Raw genomic sequence first — 23,324 nt, 5'->3', positions numbered from 1 at the left:
ATAGGAAGAATCAATATCATGAAAATGGCCATACTGCCCAAAGTAATTTATAGATCAACACTATTCCCATCAAGTTACCATTTACTTTCTTCACAGAATTAGAAAAAACTATTTTAAATTTCATATGGAACCAAAGAAGAGCCCATATAGCAAAGACAATCCTAAGCAAAAAGAACAAAGCTGGAGGTGTCATGCTACCTGAGTTCAAACTCTACTACAAGGCTACAGTAACCAAAACAGCATGGTACTGGTACCAAAACAGATATATAGACCAATGGAACAGAACAGAGGCCTCGGAAATAACACCACGCATCTACAACCATCAGATCTTTGACAAAACTGACGAAAACAAGCAATGGGGAAAGGATTCCCTATTTAATAAATGGTATTCAGAAAACCAGCTAGCCATATTCAGAAAACTGAAACTGGACCCCTTCCTTACACCTCATATAAAAATTAACTCAAGGTGGATTAAAGATTTACATGTAAGACCCAAAACCATAAAACCCTGGAAGAAAACCTAGGCAATACCATTCAGGACATAGGCATGGGCAAAGACTTCATAACTAAAACACCAAAAACAATGGCAACAAAATCCAAAATTGACAAATGGGATCTACTTAAGCTAAAGAGCTTCTGCACAGCAAAAGAAACCATCATCAGGGTGAACAGGTAATGGGATAACCTACAGAATGGGAGGGAATTTTTGCAATCTATCCATCATACAAAGGGCTATTATCCAGAATCTACAGGGAACTTAAACAAATTTACAAGAAAAAACAAGCAACCCCATCAAAAAGTGGGCAAAGGATATAAACAGACACTTTTCAAAATAAGACATAATACGGCCAACAAACAGATGAAAAAAAGCTCATCATCACTGGTCATTAGAGAAATGCAAATTAAAGCCACAAAGAGATACCATCTCACACCAGTTAGAATGGCTATCATTAAAAAATCAGGAAACAACAGATGCTGGAGAGGATGTGGAGAAATAGGAATGATTTTACACCATTGGTGGGAGTGTAAATTAGTTCAACCATTGTGGAAGACAGTGTGGCGATTCCTCCAGGATCTAGAACTAGAAATACCATTTGACACGGCAATCCCATTACTGGATTTATAACCCAAAGGATTATAAATTATAAACCCATTACTGGATGTATAACCCAAAGGATTATAAATCATTCTACTATAATGACACATGCACATATATGTTTATTGCAGCACTATTCACAATAGCAAAAACCTGGAACCAATCCAAATGCCCATCAATGTTCGACTGGATAAAGAAAATGTGGCACAGGGCCAGGTGCAGTGGCTCATGCCTGTAATCCCAGCACCTTGGGAGGCCGAGCTGGGCGGATCACAAGGTCAGGAGATTGAGACCATCCTGGCTAACACGGTGAACCCCGTCTCTACTAAAAATACAAAAAATTAGCCAGACGAGGTGGCGAGTGCCTGTAGTCCCAGCTACTCGGGAGGCTGAGGCAGGAGAGTGCCGTGAACCCGGCAGGCAGAACTTGCAGTGAGCCGAGATCGTGCCACTGCATTCCAGCCTGGGCAACAGAACAAGACTCTGTCTAAAAAAAAAAAAAAAAAAAAAAAATGTGGCACATACACACCATGGAATACTATGCAGCCATAAAAAACAATGAGTTTATATCCTTTGCAGGGACATGGATGAAGTTGGAAACTATCAATCTCAGCAAACTAACAGAGGAAAAGAAAAGCAAACACCGTATGTTCTCACTCTTAAGTGGGAGTTGAACAATGAGAACATACAGGCACAGGTTGGGGAACATCACACACCAGGGCCTGTCAGGGGGTGGGGAGCAAGGGGAGGGAGAGCATTAGGAAAAATACCTAATGTAGATGATGGGTTGATGGGTGCGGCAAACCACCATGGCACACGTATACCTATGTAACAAACCTGCAAGTTCTGTGTGTGTATCCCAGAATTTAAAGTATAATAATAATAATAATAATAAAGTCTGGCCCAAGACACCAGGAACATTCTGCTGAGGGAAAGAGCAAGGATGCCAAATAGGTTTTTCTCTGGAATTCCAATGAGATTGACTGAAAGTAGCTACCTGAATCCCTGTATGTAAAACGATATTGCTGTTTTATAATAGCTTCCATAGGCACACAAGAAGAAAATAGCAAACTATCTGCCCTTCTGCAACAGTGATTAGAATTTGGTTCATCCCAGATTGCTTCTATAATTATCTGTATATGTGAGGTTAAAGGGAGTTGGTAGGCTCAAGTAGCCAGACCACCAGGCATCCAGATTTCTGTATAGGGTGGGTTTTCAGTACTCATTTGACCTTAGGTAAATAACTTGACTTACCTCTTTAGAGATAAGCCGTATCTCTAAAACAGGGATGATAACATTTGCCCTTTCCTCCTCCCTTGGGTTCCATGAGGAACAAATGAGATCACTTATGTGAAAAAGGAAACACTAAAAAAGTATAAGTCAAATTCTAAAAGTGTAATTTTAAAAATTCTGACCCAAAGTATACGTTCTCTGCAAAATTTTAAATTTGAATGTATCACATTTCAGAAGGGGCTATTTAGTTCTGCGGGATTGAATGAGGCAACAATAACGTACAATAAATTTCCCAGTGATTGGCAGGAAGCCCCACAGAAGGCGGGGGTTGCTTTCAGCTTCCCTGTTTGTCAAAGACCACACTTAATATCTTCCATTTTCCACACTTTTGAATGGCCAGTGCTTAGCTATCTCTCTGCTAATTCATAAGCTACCCTAGGGCTGGCTCAAGGAAAAAGTCAAAGTTAAGGCTATTCTGCCCCCAAAACTTGATACCCATTCAGTTCCTGTCCAGCTGAGGTATAAAAATAAAAAAACAAAAAGGGGAGAAAAAAAATCTATCAATGTCATCACCCTAGCCATTCCCTAAATAAAACCCTCAAAAATTTTGGAAGAAGGGAGATTAAGATCATATTCATTGTTAGAATTCAATGTAAACTTTTTCACAATTCTTTTGCTCTGTACACTTTACAGGTCTAAACTTCCTAAACTTTTATGATAATGGGGTAATAACCTTACTTCAAAGAAAATAAAGATCAACAATATGCAGTGTATTTATCAACACTTCTTTTTTTTTTTTTTTTTTTTTTTTTTTTTGTGGAGGCGGGGTGTTGTTTTGTCTGCTTGGCTGGAGTACAGTGGCCGGATCTCAGCTCACTGCAAGCTCCGCCTCCCGGGTTTACGCCATTCTCCTGCCTCAGCCTCCCGAGTAGCTGGGACTACAGGCGCCGCCATCACGCCCGGCTAATTTTTTGTATTTTTTAGTAGAGACGGGATTTTGCCGTGTTTGCCAGGATGGTCTCGATCTCCTGACCTCGTGATCCGCCCGTCTCGGCCTCCCAAAGTGCTGGGATTACAGGCTTGAGCCACGGCGCCCCGCCGACACTTCTAATTAGATATTTGACTTCTAATTAGATATTTGACTAGAGATGAGATTTATGATTCACCTTCTACTCACTGGACTTCAGTTCTCCTCGCCCTTAAGTCTAGTAAAAAGGCTAAAGATCCTTTATGCCAGAGATACTCTTCATTCTTCCCTTGTGGTACTTGAACACCCACTCAGGGTACATGTAATATCCCTTCTTTATTGTTTATTTCAATGCACACAGTTAATATGAATCAGGTGGCAAGAACAAACCTAGCAAAATTGCTTCAGCTGTGTGCAGCACTTATCTAGAGCATAATATCTGTATGCATCATATCTAGAGCACTTCCACTACCATCATTTCATCTGATTCTCATAATTACTCTATGAGACAGACACTACAGATGTTATGATCCCCTTTTATACAGATAATAAAACAATGGCTCAAAGAAATTAAACAACTTGCCCAAAATTATGTAGCCAATTTATGGCAAATCAAAACCAGAGGTCAGGGTTTCTGACTCCAGATGGCATGATCTGCCCACTACACTGCAGGGATTAAGACTCTCATTACAGATTAAATGATGGGCATCTCCTCATGCCCAGAGAGGTAGCTCTGATGGAATAATGGGAATGGGAATTTGCCCATTACTCTCCATTCTCAAACTTCTCCTGCTATAAGTTTACCTTCAAAGAATGAAAAAAAAAGCAACAGTTTTTCCTTTTCAGAATAATAGACTAGCCACCAATATATGCCTCTTAGAACCATCCTCGTAACTTGTTTGTAGAATTTAGCCGTAGTGAAGCAAGGACCTTATAAGCAGTAGCATTAAAGGAAATATGCAAATAACATTCACAATATGAGAATGCCAAACATAACCCTTATTCACAGATGTGTCTAACAGTGTGTTCCTGGAGTGTGATAATCAAGTAAAAGACTTACTCTGTAAAAGAAAACCACCAAGAAAATCAATTATTTTTTAAAAACTGACCTGACCCATAGCTTTTTATAGTTAGTATACAGTTAATTATATACCTGTGCTACACAAGCACTGTTTGTCCACCTAATTATCTGTTTCTCAAGTGAAAATTTTTGGTGAAGAGAAACAAATCAGATTCCATTTAACTTCCATGAGTCAAATAAGAAGTCATCTATCTTGGAGGCATAACAGCTGGAACAACATCACGCATTTATTATCTGAAATGCCCATTGATGTAGAAGCAGTTCTTATACCAATAGCATGATCAGACCTCCCCACTTGCCCAGGACAGACCCAGTTTTTACCCGTCAACCCAATGTAATTATTAACAGTGTCCATTTATCTCTCTGAAATGTTCCACTGTGAGTAATTAAGTATATATTTAGCCTACACATTAATATTCTCCCAGCTGTGCCTTAATCCTAAAGGCTATCATATTAATCAAAAAGATAGCACTGAGTGATTAAGTGTACGTTCTGATCATATTTTGTGTTTTTGAAATACCCTCCCGTGCGTGAAAGATAGAGACAGTGATATGTAACAAAGTAGGATTCAGGCTAGCTAAGCTTTAGCCCTCACTGTGCCATAAAATTGTATGAAATTAAACTGTTGATTTACTGCTCTGCGCTTATTTTTCTTAAATATAAAATTAGGAGCTTAGACCAATTGTTTGTAAAACCACCTCATGATTCTAAAATGTATGAATCAATGTTAGTTGAGCACTGATACTGTCAGTAGCAACATAAAAGATGTGGATTTTTTTAAACAAAAAGGTGCTTGATGTTCATATGTGAAGTGATTAGACTTGAGCAATGTGGAAAAGCTGAGGTTTTGTACTACCTGAATGGCACTACAGAAATTCAGATTTACATAATCTTCTTCTTTTTCTTCTGCAGTTTCTGTTTCTATTCTTGTTCTTCTCTCTTGCCTTTATTCTATGGCCTTGATGTCAAGGTGCCTCTTAAAGGTAAGATTCCATTTAATTCTCAAAATGTGGTTCTAAGAGGTATTTGATAAAAAGGATGTTGCCTATAGTTACTATGCCTTTCTTTAGTTTTTTGTTTTGTTTTGTTTTGTTGTTTTTTGAGACAGAGTCTTGTTCTGTCACCCAGGCTGGAATGCAGTGGTGCAATCAGATCATTCACTGGCAGCCTCAATCTCCCAGGCTCAAAGCAATCTTCCAACCTCAGCCTGCTGAGTAGCTGGGACTATAGGCGTATGTCACCATGCTCAGCTAATTTTTTGTTTGTTTGTTTTTAGTAGAGACAATGTGTCACTTTGTTGCTCAGGGTAGCCTTGAACTTCAGAGCTCAAGCAATCCTCCTGCCTTAGCCTCTCAAAGTGTTGACCAAGCCATCAGGCTAACTATGCTATATTTTTAAAAAGCAAACACACTTGCTTTGGTTAGCATAAATGCCATAAATTGAGAAACAGATCCAGTCTATTTGGGTGATTATTAGGAAAGTGAAGAAACTAAATTTTCTGCGAATCAAGAATTTGTTCCAGTTAACTGTATTACTTCGGGAAGTCACAATGTCTGTGGATGTTAGTATTCCCATCATAATCTCCCATTATGCAGAAAGTTGCATCTACATCTGCAACGTGAAGAAATAATGACTTTATCTTTAGTGTTGCATTCAGCTTGAAAATTCTGATTCTGCTAATCTAACAAGCTAATAATGACTGCTGTTTTTTTCACCCCTTGTCCCCGGTAGAGACTAGGGAGTTCATTAAAACTCAAGGAAGCAGGCTGAGTAAAATTGGATCTTGTTTTCAAATAAGTTATTCTTCATTGTTAATACAGAAAACAAAAAGGAGAGTTTTATAATTACTATTATCAAGTCCACGTCTCATGAATACATGCATAAATAATCTTAGTGATTCCCAGTGCTGAAAAATATAGATTTTTAAGCCCCACCTCAGACTTGCTGAATCAAATCACTGGAGATAGAGGTGAGATAGAGAGAAGGCAGGAGAGGTGACAGCAAGGACTGGTCTGTATTTAGCGAGCACGCTATGTGATTCTGATGGCCAGCCAAATAGGGAAACCACAAATCTCAATACCATTGTTAAAAAAGAAGAAGGGCCAGCGGCTATTCTAAATCCGTTTATCACACTTCATGTCAACTCTGATTATCCTATTAAATTATAGTAGCCAGAGCTCTTTCCTGGACCTCGGGTGATTTAACATTTTCTACAGCAAGTTGGAAAATAGAAGAGAGGCACTTTCTCCCTCCATAGGTATGAGATCTGTTACCTGGATATGGAACACACAAGTAAAAGTGCTTTAGAATAACCTGACATAAGCAAAGAGTTAAGCAGATATGCTCAGAAAATGTATGAACTCGTAACTCACTCTCTGGCTATATTCTTTCTTCCAAAATTTTTTTTTTTTTCAGACTGACCACTGTCCTTTGTCTGTCAAGAAAGGTGATAGCCTTGTAGGATGGAAAGAAGAGGATTGAGTCTCTTAAATTGAATGGGAATATCCAAATTGAAGTGGAAGGAGATTCTCTAGTAAAGGATCAAAATGACCAGAGTATCAGAAAACAAACAGCCTCCCCCCACCAAAAAAAAAAAAAAAAGAAACAGTAAATAAATTTTAAAAGTAGGGAAAATAAATTTCAGTAAGAGACAAGCAACACATGGTGGTGTAGAGAAGAAATATCAAACCTCATAAGTACTAGGTAGAAAATGTGTAGGCTTCAGCATTAACATCAATGCTGGCCAAAGCTGATTATGTCCTGGGAGCTGTTCTAAGTAATAGATACATCTAATCCTCATGAAATCCCCTGTGGGATAGGTATTGCTTTTATTCTCAATTTGTAGTTGGAGAAACTACAGCGTGTGACTTTCCCAAGACCATACAGCTACCAATTTGTACCCAGGCAGCCTCAGCCCAGAATCCACTTTTAACCACCAAACTGCCTCACAAATTAAAAAGGGCCTTTCTCCCATGTTTCAAGCAACGTTGGTTTTCATATGTATCCTCATGAGAAGCATCATTTGTTTGTGTTGTACTACTTAGCTATTAGTTTTTGAAATTACAGTGTGTTCGTCTCTGTACCTTTTCCCATTTTGTGTAACTCCTTGAGGGATGTACAAGATTTGATGTTTTTCCTCCAAAGTAGCACATAAATGACACTTAGCAATTGTCTGTTAAGTGAATGACTATAATGATAATTAATAATATAGCAAATGAATGTGACAGTGAATCTGGGTGATGTAATATAATGCATATGCAGTAAAATGGCTGAGAGGTTAGAGGGCACAGCTTACAAGTCAGATATACTTTTAAGCTTGAGTCCTGCCATTTGCTAGTTGTGTGGAGATAGGTGGTTTATTTAATCCACCCAAGATTAGGTTTCCTATTCCACAGAATGGTTATAGTCATGTTACCTACAGCAGGATGTTATATTGAGAGAATGAAATGATGTTATGCATGTCAAAGGCATAACAGTGCCTGGATAATCATTAATCAGTAACTCGTAGCTATTATTCCATTTAAAATTTAACTACCACATTTACTGAATTCAAAACTATACTAAATTATACCGGTATTCTAGTATACAAAATTACACTAAATTCAAAATTATAACCTCTAGTACTGCCAAGTAGTTTACAGCCTAAACCCAAGCAAGTAGTTGCTTTTTCATCTCCTCTTCTCAGGGAATAATCTGGTTTTAAATAATATTAGGGAATAAAACATCACTGAAAACTGATTAATGCTACTTATGTCTCCAAAGTTGGCAAGAGAGAAATAGGAATAAGTAAGGGAAAAGTGCTTGTTTATTGGTAGGTAGTGAAAGCTTACTGCAAATTATCATATGTTTTTTTTCCATACTAAATTAGTGATTTGTATTCTGTTCATAAACCCAAGACTAGCTTAAATTACAAAGTCCTCCTTAAAATAGAGTGACTCCTACTTCTTTTCTTTTAGTAATTGCCTAAGTCATTATTGTGAGTAATAATATAGAAGCCATTGAACGCTCTCTAGAAGGCACCCTTTCTGGACTCAGTGTTGGCTGACTAAATAACTGCATGGATTATATTAGAACTTTTACTTTAAACAAGGGGACTCCAAGTAGTTCCAGAAGATATTATCTGGCTATGCATTCTGGTTTTCCAAAGGAATAGCATATCAATGTATTAGTCAGCTTTCTCCAGAGAAGTAACCAATAGCATAGATAGATAGATAGATAGATAGATAGATAGATAGATAGATAGACAGACAGACAGATAGACAGATAGATGAAAATGAGAGGGGCTTTATTAGGAGAATTCACTCACCTGGTTATGGTGGTGGAGAAGTCCCATGGTAAGCCATCTGCACGCTGGAGAACCAGAGAAGTAACATGGCTCTGTTCAAATCAGAAACCCAAGAACCACTGGTGGCTCACACCTGTAATCCCAGCACTTTGGGAGGCCAAGACTGGCAGATCACAAGGTCAGGAGTTCAAGACCAGCCTGGCCAATATGGAGAAACCCCGTCTCTACTAAAAATAAAAAAATTAGCCAGGCGTGGTGGCAGGCACCTGTAGTCCCAGCTACTGGGGAGGCTAAGGCAGGAGAATCACTTGAACCTCGGAGGTGGAGGTTGCAGTGAGCTGAGATCACACCATTGCATTCCAGTCTGGGTGACAGAGTGAGACTCCATCTCAAAAAATGAAGAAATAAAAAAAGACCCAAGAACCAAGGAAGCCAGAGGTGTAACTCTCAGTCAAAGGCCAAAGGCTTGAGAGCCCCAGGAGGCTGCTGGTGCAGGTCCCGGAGTCCAAAGGACGAAGGACCTGGAGTTATTAGACATTCACTCCACCTTCATGGCTTCTTATCAGGCTCCAACTCCCAACACTGTTGCGTTAGGGATTAAGTTTCTAACACATGCTTTGTGGGAAACACATTTAAGCCATAGCAACCACTCATTGTTTCCTATTACATGGTTACACAGGGAGACAAAGGAAAGAAAAAAATGAGAGGAATACAAAAATAGCTATCACCAGATTGGTTGCTACACCCAGGTTGCAATGACCCATTGAAAATCCTCCTCTTCTGAGCAGGGATGAATTAATGAAGAACATGACAGCACCAGTTTTGCTCATTATCAAGTTGGGAGGACCAGAGAACAGGTGATCATGATTCTTTATCCACATACACTGGTCTAGCTCATTTTTACTGTCCCCCACTGAACAAATTTTACATGCGTTTGGATATATATATATAAAATTTTTAATGATATTTCTCCAGTGTTAACCATACATTTTTTAACTTGACAGCCCAATACTTTTACTTCCAGTCTAGTAACATAAAAAATGTTAAAAGGCACATAATACTGTGTTATTGTTCTAATGAAAAAACTTAAGAAAAGTTAAATACTGCATTATTTGCTAAAATGTGCAAACATTTACTCAGGTAGCCTGGGGAAAACAAATGGCCACATGACCAGTCTCTATTATATTCATCATTTAAAGTATTAGTAGGGGCCGGGCGCGGTGGCTCAAGCCTGTAATCCCAGCACTTTGGGAGGCCGAGACGGGCGGATCACGAGGTCAGGAGATCGAGACCATCCTGGCTAACACAGTGAAACCCCGTCTCTACTAAAAATACAAAAAATTAGCCGGGCGTGATGGCGGCGCCTGTAGTCCCAGCTACTCGGGAGGCTGAGGCAGGAGAATGGCGTAAACCCGGGAGGCGGAGCTTGCAGTGAGCCGAGATCGCGCCACTGCACTCCAGCCTGGGCGACAGAGCGAGACTCCGCCTCAAAAAAAAATAAAAAATAAAAAAAAAAAATAATAAAGTATTAGTAGGATCAGCCAGGCGTGGGGGCTCACTCCTGTAATCCCAGCACTTTGGGAGTCTGAGGCAGGTGGATCACCTGAGGTCAGGAGTTTGAGACCAGCCTAGCCAACATGATGAAATCCCATCTCTACCAAAAAAAAAAAAAAAAATAGCCAGGTGTGGTGGCCCGTGCCTCTAATCTCAGCTACTTGGGAAGCTAAGGCAGGAGAATCACTTAGAACCTGGGAGGCAGAGGCTGCAGTGAGCCGAGATTGTACCACTACACTTCAGCCTGGATGACAGAGTAAGACTCTGCCCCCCCCCCCCAAAAAATAAATAAACAAATAAAGTATTAGTAGGAAAATTTTACTCTTTAGTTTTTATATGGATAAGGAAAGCCTATAAGATGACTCATTGTATGCCAATTAGTAATTCCTTTTTTTTTTTTTTTTTTTTTTTTTTGACTGGGGTTCTCTCTTTTGCCCCCGCTGGAGTGCAGTGGCCAGATCTCAGCTCACTGCAAGCTCCGCCTCCCGGGTTCCCGCTATTCTCCTGCCTCAGCCTCCCGAGTAGCTGGGACCACAGGCGCCGCCACCTCGCCCGGCTAATTTTTTTGTGTTTTTAGTAGAGACGGGGTTTCGCCGTGTTAGCCAGGATGGTCTCGATCTCCTGACCTTGTGATCCGCCCGTCTCGGCCTCCCAAAGTGCTGGGATTACAGGCTTGAGCCACCGCGCCCGGCCAGTAATTCCTTTTTATGTAAATGTATCCATTAGCTTTATCCAGTCATATATAAATTATTTCCCTATTTGTCTCACAAATTGTATTAATAAAGCATAGGATAGGAGTTATGTTTTATTCATCTTTGTATTTTTAGTGTCTATAACAGTGCCTTATCTATCCTAGGTGCAGAATAAATTTCAGATTGACAGATGAACTGAGAGGCAGATGGATGAATGAATAGCTTGGAAAATGAATATGAAAGCAGATTTGGGATATGTTAGATCAAAGCCATGAAGAGCATTGTCATATCTTACAAAGATAACTCATATTCGATTTGTTTTTTTATATACCATTTGAAGACTACCTTAAAGAATGCATTGACAAAGGAAAGAGGACATAAACAAATGTATTATCCCCTCCTCTGTAGCTGAAATAGCCCACTAACTGGGCTCAGTGCTTCCACTATAGACATTCTTATAACTCATTCTCCACACAGCAGTTAGTCAGCTTTTAGAAAGGCAAACCTTACCTTGACCCCCTCCTAGGAAAACATCACTATTAGGATCAAGTTCCTTCAACCAATCTACTGATAACAAGTTTAAAAAAAAAAAAAAGATCAAATTTGAATTTTTTAACTTGGCCAACAAAACCATGCATGGTCTAACCACACGGGCAATCTCTCAGGCTTCCTGTTGCTCCAGTTTCTGTTAATGAACCACATGCCTTCCTGCCTTCCACAGGGTTTGCCCAAGCTGTCTTGGTGCACAGAATGCTTCCGTTCTGCTTTAACTAGTAAACACCTACTACTCACCTGTCCTTCGGATTTCAGTTCAGTTGTGATTCCCACAAGGACATCTTTCTCAACTTCCCTTCTGAACAAATTTTCCATACATTGGGGAAATATATATATATATATTTTAATTAATGTCTCTCTTTCTCATTGTAAATAAGCTTCGTGAGGATAACGACCATATAATTTTGCTCAGCTTTGTATCCCAAATACCTAGCACATAATCAACAGTGTCTAGCACGTAGTCAACAATCAATAAATACTTCTAAAATAATATTAATGATATTTCAATAAGGAAAAAGGGACGATATCTTGCTTGACAGTTCAAAAAGTACATTTATATTTATCATTTTATGTAATACTTACAACAATCCTGCATAATAGAGACTGTTATAACTCTCTGTCTTAGTCCATTTGTGCTATTATAACAAAATACCTGAGACTAGGTAATTTATAAGTAATAGTAATGTATTTCTCACCATTCTGGAGGCTGGAAGTTGAAGATCAAGGCACCAGCAGTTTTGGTGTCTGGGGATGGCCTGGTCTCTACTTCCAAGATGGCACTTTGTTGTTGCATCCCCTGGAGGGGGCAAAGCTGCATCACAGGACAGAAGGGACAGAGGGGCAAAAGAGCCTAAGTTAGTTATCTCCAGCTCTTTCATAAGGCACTAATCCCTCATCCATTCTGCACTCATGGCCTAATAACCTCCTAAAAGCCTCACCTGTTAATACTCTTGCACTGGGGATTAAGTTTCAACATGAATTTTGGAGGGGACACAACATTCAAAATATAGCACTCTCCAAACATTAATTTCCTAATATAAAAAAACTGGCAAGTAATAGCACCCACTGTTTTTCTGAGGATTGAGTAATATTATACAGGTAAAGCAATTAGTTTAGTAGTTGGCACATAGAATGGCTCATTGAAGGTCAAGTTTGTAGACATACCAAGAATTCTGTCTTGAATCATGCCTTTCAAGATGTACTTCCATCTTCCTGGACCACATTTCCCACATCATGATTAAATGGTTGATACCCATTCATCCTTCCCACCTCAGTGGAAAATCAGGGAAGTCTTCCCTATCCTCCAGCTTCAGTTACATTTCATGCAGTATTATTATGTCTTCCCTACCAGGATTTTTATGGACCAATTATTTAATAATCTTCAGTCTCAGTGTCCTCATCTGTATTGTGGAGGTAATAACAATAGCTACCATTTATTGAATACTTTATGATAAATTGCATATAAAGGGTGAGGAGTGGAAGGTGTCAGAGATGGCCCTTGTGTTCCTGGAGGGTGTAACTGGTTAGATGGTGGTACCCTTACAGATGCTACAACCACCAGTCAGAAGTGACATCACCATACTCAAGACTTGGAGTTTGTGGCATTAGCTGGGCACAGTGACTCTGTAATCACAGCACTTTGGGAAGCTGAGGCAGGTGGATCACTTGAGCCCAGGAGTTTAAGACCAGCCTGGGAAACATGGCAAAACCCCATCTCTACAAAAATACAAAAACTAGCTGGGCATGGGGGCACATACCTGTAGTAGCAGCTACTTGGGAGGCTGAAGTGCAAGGATGGCTTAAGCCCCAGAGGTTGATGCTGCAGTGAGACAAGATTGCACCACTGCACTCCAGCCTAAGCAGCAAAGCAAGACCCTGTATCAGAAAGAAAAAAAAAAAAACGAATTTGTAGCCTGTAGTAAAGTCTCCAAAATGGTAGCAGCAATTGCTGTTTTCCACAGATGAGGAAACTAAAATGCAGCACTGTTAAGCAACCTGTTAAAAAGAACTCCTGGGGCCGGGCGCGGTGGCTCAAGCCTGTAATCCCAGCACTTTGGGAGGCCAAGACGGGCGGATCACAAGGTCAGGAGATCGAGACCATCCTGGCTAACCTGGTGAAACCCCGTCTCTACTAAAAAAAATACAAAAAACTAGCTGGGCGAGGTGGCGGGCGCCTGTAATCCCAGCTACTCAGGAGGCTGAGGCAGGAGAATGGCGTAAACCCGGGAGGCGGAGCTTGCAGTGAGCTGAGATCCGGCCGCTACACTCCAGCCTGGGCAACAGAGTGAGACTCTGTCTCAAAAAAAAAAAAAAAGAAAAAAGGAACTCCTGTTACCCACTGGGTAACTGCAATAATTCAGAATGCTAATTTGAATAAATCTGGCTTTACTATAGAAATAATAGTTCCTTTTACAAGTACTTCTCAATTCATAGAAACTTAACATTCTAGGAAACTGCCTGGACTGCCTGTAAGTCCATTGATTTTTAAAGCCAACATGTGTTTGCTTAAATGAGGGGCTGTACCTCAGCTCTGATAGGTGGAAATGATGCATACATGCTTTGACACAATATATAAGATTTAATCTTTGATACACTGTACATTGAAAGTTTGCAAGTAAAAGACTTTTTGTGTTTGTATATTTATTCTATATTTAAAAACAAACAAAAATACATCCCTGAAGATTTTTTTATATATATTCAGATCAACTCTCTTCTTTACCACGGAACAGGAGAATGTTATATTTGTAACTAGTTATTTGGGGCTCCCATCCCAGTGGACTGTAAATATGATCTTGATCTATTTTCTCAAATCATAGCTTTCTTCACTCAGGCTCTGTCTTATTTCCCTCTTTCATCTTCTAATTAAATAATAGGTGAGTCCCCCAACTTCTCAGTCACTTTCAAGCCTCAAAAGTCTTAACCCAGTTTAAAAGTTCAATTTCAGACTCTATTTTATTCTCATTTCTTCCCTTATCCTACCTTAGGCATGAGCCAAGTACCCCCATGGAGCTGTAGTTCAGGGTCTGACTCTAAGAGATCTCTTCCTCTTCTCTGCCTCTTCAAGGCTCAGCTGTTCTGGAGAGCAGGGAGGAAGAAGAGGGAAAAGGATTATCCCTTTCAACTCCTTTGACAGTGATTGCAGATGTTTCTCTGGCTACTATTGTCCAACACTTGATATCTTTTCTATGAGAGGTGACCAAAGGCTGGCCATTCTGGGCAACATGTGTGTGAATTCTTCAGAAGGCTGTGCAGAGGATGCCCACTGCACTATTCCCAGTCTGGCCAAGGCCCAGCCTCTTCCACTGCCTCACTGGCTCCCATCGTTGGTGGTACAACCCACAGCTTTTTGCTGAGGAGGTAGCTTTTTGATGAAGTATGGGACAAAGAGACAACTATGCTGTGGCCCCTGTCTCTGCCATGTCATTACTGTTCAGTTCTCTGCTCACATATAGGCAAGGGAAGATGAGAAACTCTATGTCTAAGTAATAGAAGGCAAGTGTGCCTCTGTGACTCCACCATCAATCTCTTTATGCCTCTTTGTACCTCCTCCTCATTCCCTCAGTGTGATCTCTCCCCGACCACTGTACTTCCTTCCCACAGGTTCTCCTCTGTGACTCTGTCACTCTTTCATCCCAGTCTAACCTTGTCTTGGGAGCAAAATGGCTCCGTAAATATGCCTTCATGGCAGGAATTTCTTTGGATCTTTAAGTTGCCTCTGGTTGATAGACTAGAAGTATCCTTGGGGTACTAAGTGCCTCCTTTTCCTCCACCTTGGATTGTGGTTTTAACATTTAACTTTGGATTTAACGTTTCTGGAATAATAGTAAGGTCCTTCTACAGAATCAGTGTCCTTATTTTATAGATGAGGAGATTGAGGCTTAGAGAAGTTAAATAACTCATCTTTGGGCATAAGCAAGAAAACAGAAATCCCATTTTCTCTATCCATGTTGTTCAGACCCTAAAGGTCATTCCCTTAAGTAGCACATGATAGCACATCCTCATAGCACATCTTCTGTGCTATTTCTGACTTTCATTGGAAGACAGCATTACGACCTAGACTTCTACACAAGTGAAAACTCAGACATATGGACTTACAGAGGAACAGGGCTAGGAGTCCTGACTGGCGCATCCCCAGAGTAGCACCTTTTCAGGGACATCTCTGGGCCAACCGAGAAACCTGTGTGGAAGAATTCCCAGGGAGTTCTTCAATCAGGACTTTCGGTGGAGACAACTTGCCAATGGCTACAATTTTGTTGGGGAGGAAATGTGACAAAGAATTAAGTCACTGAAGGGAATAGACAGGTCTGCTATTAAAATAACATATTGCAGAAACAGTAGCTACTGGAGACTCCAAAAGTGGGAGGCAGAGAAGTGGCAGGGTTTGAAAACCTACCTACTGGGGACTATGTTCACTTTGTGTGATGGGGTTCAACAGAAGCCCAGACTTCTGCATCATGAAATATATCCATGTAACCAACCTGCACGTTTACCTTCTGAATCTAAAATAAGTTTCAAAAATAAAATAACATCTTAAATGGATATATTGGGGCCTGATGATTCAATTTAACTTCTTAAGCTATCACCTTGGAAGGCCTTAGAGGAAAAGGCAGTAATGATAATATTTCAGGCAACTCACTCTGAGACAAGAACCATTAATAGTTTTATATGCATTGTGTTGCAACAACCTTTGAAATACAGACTTCTATTTTCTCACTTAAAATTAAAGTAACTAAGCTTAGAGATGTAACTTGCATAAGATCATACACATCAAAGCGGTGGTAAAGAATAAAACGTGTGTGTCTTTTTTTAAAGTTTGTTTTTTATGATTCAGCTATTAATAAAAATGATATATAAATAATTTTTTTTCCTCTGTTTTACAGAGTAACCGAAAACATGGATAAGATCCCAGAAAGACAAATGCTTCTAAACCTTCAAAGATGGCAAAATTGTTTACACCAGTGAGAGGGAGATCAAAAGCTAAGAACTACCCTGTAGCCAGGACTACAACTGTGTATTTTAAAGCCATTATTCAAGGTTTCTTACTTGACAGTTCCTACACAACTCTGTTGAAAATCTACAATATATGCTGCATTTAATGAAACATGTAAATGTCAAATCAGAAGAGAAGAACTATAAACATATATTGTGTAAAGAAAAAGTTCAGCAATGGAACTAGTTTCGGCAGATCAAGCAAAGATGTGTCTTGGGCATGGAACCAAAGTTACAATGAAACATTCAACCCCTGCTGTGCAGGGGGGTCATTTTAATGTAACACCACACCCCATGGAAACACTAGTCCTGATAATAAACATCATTTTAAAAGATCAAAACAAACAAACAAAAAAAAACAAGGGTGGGTGGGGAGTGAAGCACGAGGAATACCTATGAAGAGCTATTTACAATAAAATGTTTCATTTGAAAAGTCTGGTTTCTTACTACAGGGATTTGCTTTTCTGTCTTTATGATTGTTTTAAACTCAGGAACAGAGACATCCGCATCGTGAATGGGAAGAAAAACACTCTTGTTTTTTGTTTTTCTGCAAAAGGTGGAGCTTGTGGAATTCATTCCACAGACGACAGATGAGAAGTGGATCACAGTGACCATAACAAAACTGGTAACCAAGTCAAAGGACCTGGGCGAATGTAACATGCGAAATAAAAGCAGATTCGATGCTTCCTTGTCCTACTCTCACATCTGCATCCCTCCATCAACAACGGACTGATCTCATTCATACTGAAAACTAAGAAGATGATACTGTAAATCACATGCTCCCTGACTTAGTTCTGTTTAGAACGCCAACATCTATGGGGAACATGGGCCAGAGAGCATCTCTGAATCTTTCGTTTCCAAAATACTGGTTTTCAAATGGCTGCTTAAAATTGCCTGCAAATGAATATGCTATATATGATCTGGGCAAAAACACAACAGAATCAATGAGTAAATTTCTACCAAGAGTCGGGTTTGCCACAGAGATGTGAATATTAAACTAAACTATTATTTTTTAAAGAATCCTTCTATGCCTAGAGCATTCTGACCTCTTCTTGTTTAGAGTGATAACATTTTTTCCCAGACAGATGACAGCAACAAGATAGCTCTACTTTTTTATATAGAAATAACATTATGTTACTGACAAGGTCATTTTCTACCAGAGACAATTAGAAGACTGGTACTTTTCCTAAGTTGTGTATTATTGAGTCTTGGATTCATCTCTGAGAGCAAATGTATGTTCCTGAAAAACTAATTTTACACCTCATTTACTGTAGATAACAGAACAACCTCAATTTTTCAAATTTTCCAAGTTTTATTTGTGGGGCTAGAATTCCCATGCATAGAGAATATGTGTAGGGAGCCAGAAACTCTTTCTATGAAACGCTATACAAATCTTTCCATATGTGGGTTCAGTATCATCCTTCAGTTTTACCACTGGCATTTGCAAAGCCAGAACAATAACTGAAGAATGTACAATAAAAATTAGAATGCTGGGGTCCCACTTTGTGTTCTTACATTTACTGCTGACCCAGGTATCTTTGGCCCAGTCACTTAACCTCTCTGTGCCTCAGTTTCCTCATCTGCAAAATGGGGTTAAAATGCTTTTTCATAAATTTTTATTTGCAATTTTAGAACAAGAGGTGCTTAAAGTAGCACAATGTGCTTTGTAATTATTACAAGTGCTGTATTATTTGACTTTCTTGTGTTGTTGACAAAAAGATTCCCTCATGTAATAAAATAGTGCTTCGGTTTGGTTAAATTTAAGCACTATAGCACTGAAGCTTGCTTATCAAGCTACTTGGGACATTATTAGCAATAAAAATTGAGAGATTCAAAACCAGGATCTTTAATAATCTATAGCAAACAGATCATCTCATGCTATTGAACAAGATAGAAGAGTGTGTCATTTATATGATAAGTATCTCCCAACTCTCTTGATTGCATATGCATGCCATCATACAGAACTCTACTTTTATCACAGGAGAGCCAATCATCAAAGACTTGGAGCAAACTGACAGTATCACATAATTAGCTTGATAATCTTTTATTCTGGAGGAAAGTCAGATGACATGTCCTACTGGGAAGATACAAAACAGACCATCCTACTGGATTCTTTGTTGTTGTTGTTGTTGTTGTTTTGTTTTTTGAGATGGGGTCTTGCTCTGTTGCCCAGACTGGAGTGCATTGGCACGATCTTGGCTCACTGCAAGCTCCGCCTCCCAGGTTCAAGTATTCTCCTGCCTCAACCTCCCTAGTAGCTGGAATTACAGGTGCACACCACCACGCCTGGCTAATTTTTGTATTTTCAGTAAAGACGGGGTTTCACTATGCTGGTCAGGCTGGTCTCGAACTCCTGACCTCAAGTGATCTGCCTGCCTCAGCCTCCCAAAGTGCTAGGATTACAGATGTGAGCCACCATGCCCGGCCTCCTGCTGGATTCTTTATTCAACTAGGTAGGTTCAAGATTAAATATGAGCCATAGGCTCATTAGGCAAAAAATGTGAAAGAGGATGCCTCTACAATGTTGGTGACCCAACCCTAGCAAACTTGAGTCAGAAAATATGGAAGAGGATAAATTACTCTCACATATCTAAGACTTTTCCATTTTTCTTCATTTTCTGTTCCAGGGCCCATATGAGTAAATCTATATTCCATCTGCTCCAACACACACCTTCCTTCTCTTAATTTTGTTTTCCCACCCACCAAGAAATTTGTAAGTCAAAATTTATTTCCATGAACAAGCTATTTCTAAATGATTGGAAATATTTGCAAATGTGGTATGGTTTATATGCCTAATCAGCTTATCTGCTGTAAATCATATGAGAACAACAGCTAGGATGATTGTCCAAGCAGCTTTAGATGTGTTTAGGGTCACGCAAAAGCAGGTTTGTTTTTTCTTTGCTTAAGATCCAGGAGATTAGCAAATTTCTCTAGACTACAGGCTGAACTGTAAGTTTTACCAAGTCTTGCTCATGAGCCTCAAAATTAATATATCCTTGAATAAGGTCTAAATATTTCAATAGATACATCTCTCTATTATCCATTTTCACAATTATAAGAGCATCAGCAAAATCGTGGATGTATGTTTCAATCACTCATGGGTCCATGGAAATGGACCATGTTTAAAGGAATACTTCCCTTGGATAGGATGTTCAGCAATAGCAAAACTTAATAATAATAAATAAAAATAAATAAAGTTATCAATAACAGTGAGATTTCCTGTGGCTCCACTTCTGCATCTGTACTACCTAGATGCATTTGGCTAATGAGTTTGCAGCGGTCAGAACAGCATTCTTCAGGGTTCATTAACTTAATTTTTCTTAATAAAATATTCATACTCTGGAAAATAAACATAACTGACTACGAAAGATAATTTGAGATAAACAAAAGCCCCAATTTAAATAGTTATTCAGGATAGAAAAATTTCATGAAAGGGGACAAACATGGAGAGACTATCTTCAACTATCATACTTAAAAAGCATCTATCACTAAATTGAATGTCAAACTTTTTGTTAATGCCTCCCTACTTTTAGGAAATAGAATTTGCTGAAAAAAAATGACATCCCTTCTGACTTATGCCATATAAATTAAATTATTGCCAACAGTTAGGTTTTAGGGGTGGAATCTTGCTTTAATTTTTTTTTTTTTTTTTTTTTTTGGCCCACAAATAACTGCTCATAAAGGTCATGTGTGTCTTCCCAAGTCAATAAGGTAGAGCTGATATAGAACGCCTGGGTTATCACTTAGGTAGAGAGGAAACGTGTTCTCCACTAGTAATAAGAGAAATAAAGTTTGCCAAATATTTTTTGCTACAGTATTTTATTTCAACTTTGCTTTAAATTTTAAACAAATCTCTGGCAAACTTGTTCCTTTTTGTCCATTGATTGTCCAATTTTCCTGTAAACCCATTGTGTAATTCTTATGTTTGCTTTAACGTAAAACTATTCACAAGTTCATAGTTTTAAAATTAAGCATGTCTTTTTAACCTGCCTAGGTTTTTGTAGAAACTGTAAAAAGAATATTCATTGGTTTTGTGTTGATGTTTAAATAATTGGATCATCTGTGTTATATTACATCAAGATAGATGGACAGCATAGACATTTTATTTTTAAAATATTTAATTGCATTATTTCAATCTATCAAAGGGTGGCACAGAATACACAAACACACACATACACACACACATACACACATACAGCATAGAAATTTGCTCTGTAGTTTGGGAGTTGCATTGCTTGTTGCCTTTTGTGAAATTTTCGTAACAGTGTTTTGGTAATTTAATGAGAGCTTTTGGCAGTTTAATTCTATCACTTTACTAATTTAGATTTGTCTATTATGTTGAAAAAGTTCAATAGGACTTTTGAATGATAAGTAATCAAAGCAAATCTTAGATGACTGTTTATGTCATAAGTTTATGCTTCCAATATGGACCCAAGCCCCTATTTAAGCAGACTTCTAGATCTTAAGTGAGGAAAGCTGTCATTATGTTCTACTGCCTTGTCATTTCTATATAATGTACTATATTGAGAGTTAATTTCAGGCATATTGGCAAGAGGATTCAGACATAATGGAAGGTTGGAGCTAATCCCTGTAAGGCCTCTTTAAGTGCCAAATTCTATGATTCCATTTCAGAATGGGGCAGGGCAGATTCACAATCCTTTGCTGTCTTTAGTTTGGTGGTTTAGTTCTTCCTAAATAAATCTGTTGCTGAGAGTCCAAGTCCAATGTGTAATCAAAATTCCTAAAGATAGCTCCTCAGAAGGCTAAAGTGGGAGGATAGCTTGGGCCCAGGAGTTTGATAACAGCCTGGGCAACACGGTAAGACCTCATCTCAAAAAAAAAAAAAAAAAAAAAAAGAACAAGAGGAAGAAAATTACTGAAGATATACTTATAGGGCAATGTAGCAAAAATAGGATTATAATTTGCTATATTCAAACTAATGTGTCAGAGGTACACATGGTTGATTTGGTGAGGGTTCCTGTTTTTGTTTTGGTTTTTTCTGCACTAAGGTCTTTGTACCCCTGCTTATATTTTCATCCTTGTTATATGCAAAGTTCTGTAGGGTGAGAACAGTAAGGTTAAACAACTTTGAGCCCAATTTTGCTTACAATCAAGACCCCATGAACTTACTAAAGAATGGATGATGCAATTTTCCAACCAAAAGCGGATCCCCAGCATCTGTTAGTAGCAACACTTCTATTTGACTGACATCTCACAGACTGTGCCTATACCCCCCATTAACCATAGCAACTTCCCACAATGAGGCAGATCAAAATCCAAACATTTTTATAAATACGTGATGTAAATATACGCACAAATATATTCTGTACATAGTACGATGGTGTGAGCGCTTACTAAACGTGTACTTCTGTTCTAGGATGCAAGACTTCAAGAAAGGTTTTTTCTGCTGCTGCTGCTGCTGCTGCTGGAAACTCATGTTTTTGTTGAGCATTTAGTGTTTGAACACTTCCCGTCCTTGACTACCTCTTCTCTCCTTTACCCCACCTTCTCTTCACTACTATTGTTTCTGACTGTTGACTGAGGCAGAGACTACTTGGTTTTTCAATTATCCAGGCCCATAAACCAGCAAATAGGTTTTTTTATTTGTTTGTTTAGTTGGTTGATTTTTTTTTTTTTTTGAAAGAGCAACAGAAAGCTCACCACAATCGACAGTATTAATATTAGCCAAAAGTCCTATGTCTTTATTGACTAAAAATTCCATCTCAACAGGGTTCATGCATGTTTTAACCTTCAAGATCCAATACTTTGGGGACTCAAGTATAGAGTTAATGTGTTTGAATACATAATTCCCCAGGTGTTTACTGTGTTAATGTAGCCAAGGGTCCAATTTCACAGAGCTTTCATTCAATCAACTGCCTCAATTGGGGTTCTTTCTGTCCATCTCATTAGCATGACTCCATACATCACTTCAGTGCTTGTTTATTAATGAAAGAAAAATTAAAATTGACTGAGTTTCACCAGAATGATCCTCTGAAGTACACGGGATATGTACATGTACTGTATGTATTACCGTAGAGATTGGAATCAACTTACTGTATGTAAAGTTTTATGAATGGTTATTTTATAATTTATGTATTTAATATAGGAATCAATGAACTCTGGTGTTTTAGTTTATATAAAAATAAAACAAGCTGCATTTTTTTAAAACTTTATCTTTCATTGTTTATAGCTGTTTGTTTAACTGAACCCTAGTCCACTTTTTTTTTCTGAGACAGCCTTGCTCTGTTGCACAGGCTGGAGTACAGTGCTGCGATCTCGGCTCACTGGCTCACTGCAACCTCCACCTCCCACGTTCAAGCGATTCTTCTGCCTCAGCCTCCCCAGTAGCTGGGACTACAGGCGTGCACCACCACACCCGACTAATTTTTTTGTATTTTTTAGTAGAGATGGGGTTTCGTCATGTTGGTCAGGCTGGTCTCGAATTCCTGGGCTCAAGCAATCCACACTCCTCAGCTTCCCAAAGTGCTGGGGATTACAGGCATGAGCTACCGCGCCTGGCCTCTAATCTACTTTTGATAAACAGGGTGAGGCAAATCAGGGCTATCAGTGTAATGTAAGGACAGTAAATAGATTTCTTCTCATCTTCCCACTCTGCACTTTTTACTGTATGTGCCATGGGCACTATGATAAGGAAGCCAACGCAGAATTTACACCCCTGGGAGAAAAAATATCATCATTAGCATCTCTGTTCTGAACATACTTTGGGAGAGAATCTTGCCTGCTATTTTCCATACTTATTCTTAATGTTACTTCTCCTACTCTATCCATCTACCTTTTTTTTCTACGTTGCAGACCCACTAGATGTAACAAGTTAACAGGTGTGTGTTACGCAAGCATTGATCATGTGCACA

General features: G+C 39.0%; 1 protein-coding gene across 7 annotated transcripts in view; it reads left to right on the top strand.

Moving 5' to 3' along the window:
* The window catches only part of JAKMIP2 (janus kinase and microtubule interacting protein 2), a 192,490-nt gene extending 169,870 nt beyond the window's left edge, over nt 1–22,620 (top strand). For 5 of the 7 annotated variants that reach the window (XM_003900316.5, XM_003900314.5, XM_003900317.5 and 2 more), the window contains 2 exons: nt 5,290–5,360; nt 16,344–22,620. In XM_003900316.5, the coding sequence (XP_003900365.1) occupies nt 5,290–5,340 (51 nt within the window). In that variant the 3' untranslated portion in view covers nt 5,341–5,360; nt 16,344–22,620. The remainder of the gene's footprint in view (nt 1–5,289; nt 5,361–16,343) is intronic. The other 2 variants (XR_001903834.3, XM_003900315.5) reach the window with 2 other exon arrangements.
* Nucleotides 22,621–23,324: the final 704 nt, after the last annotated feature.

The sequence above is a fragment of the Papio anubis genome, chromosome 5 (assembly GCF_008728515.1).
Source record: "Papio anubis isolate 15944 chromosome 5, Panubis1.0, whole genome shotgun sequence".
NCBI lineage: Eukaryota > Metazoa > Chordata > Mammalia > Primates > Cercopithecidae > Papio > Papio anubis.
This window is presented reverse-complemented; position numbering and strand designations above follow the sequence as displayed.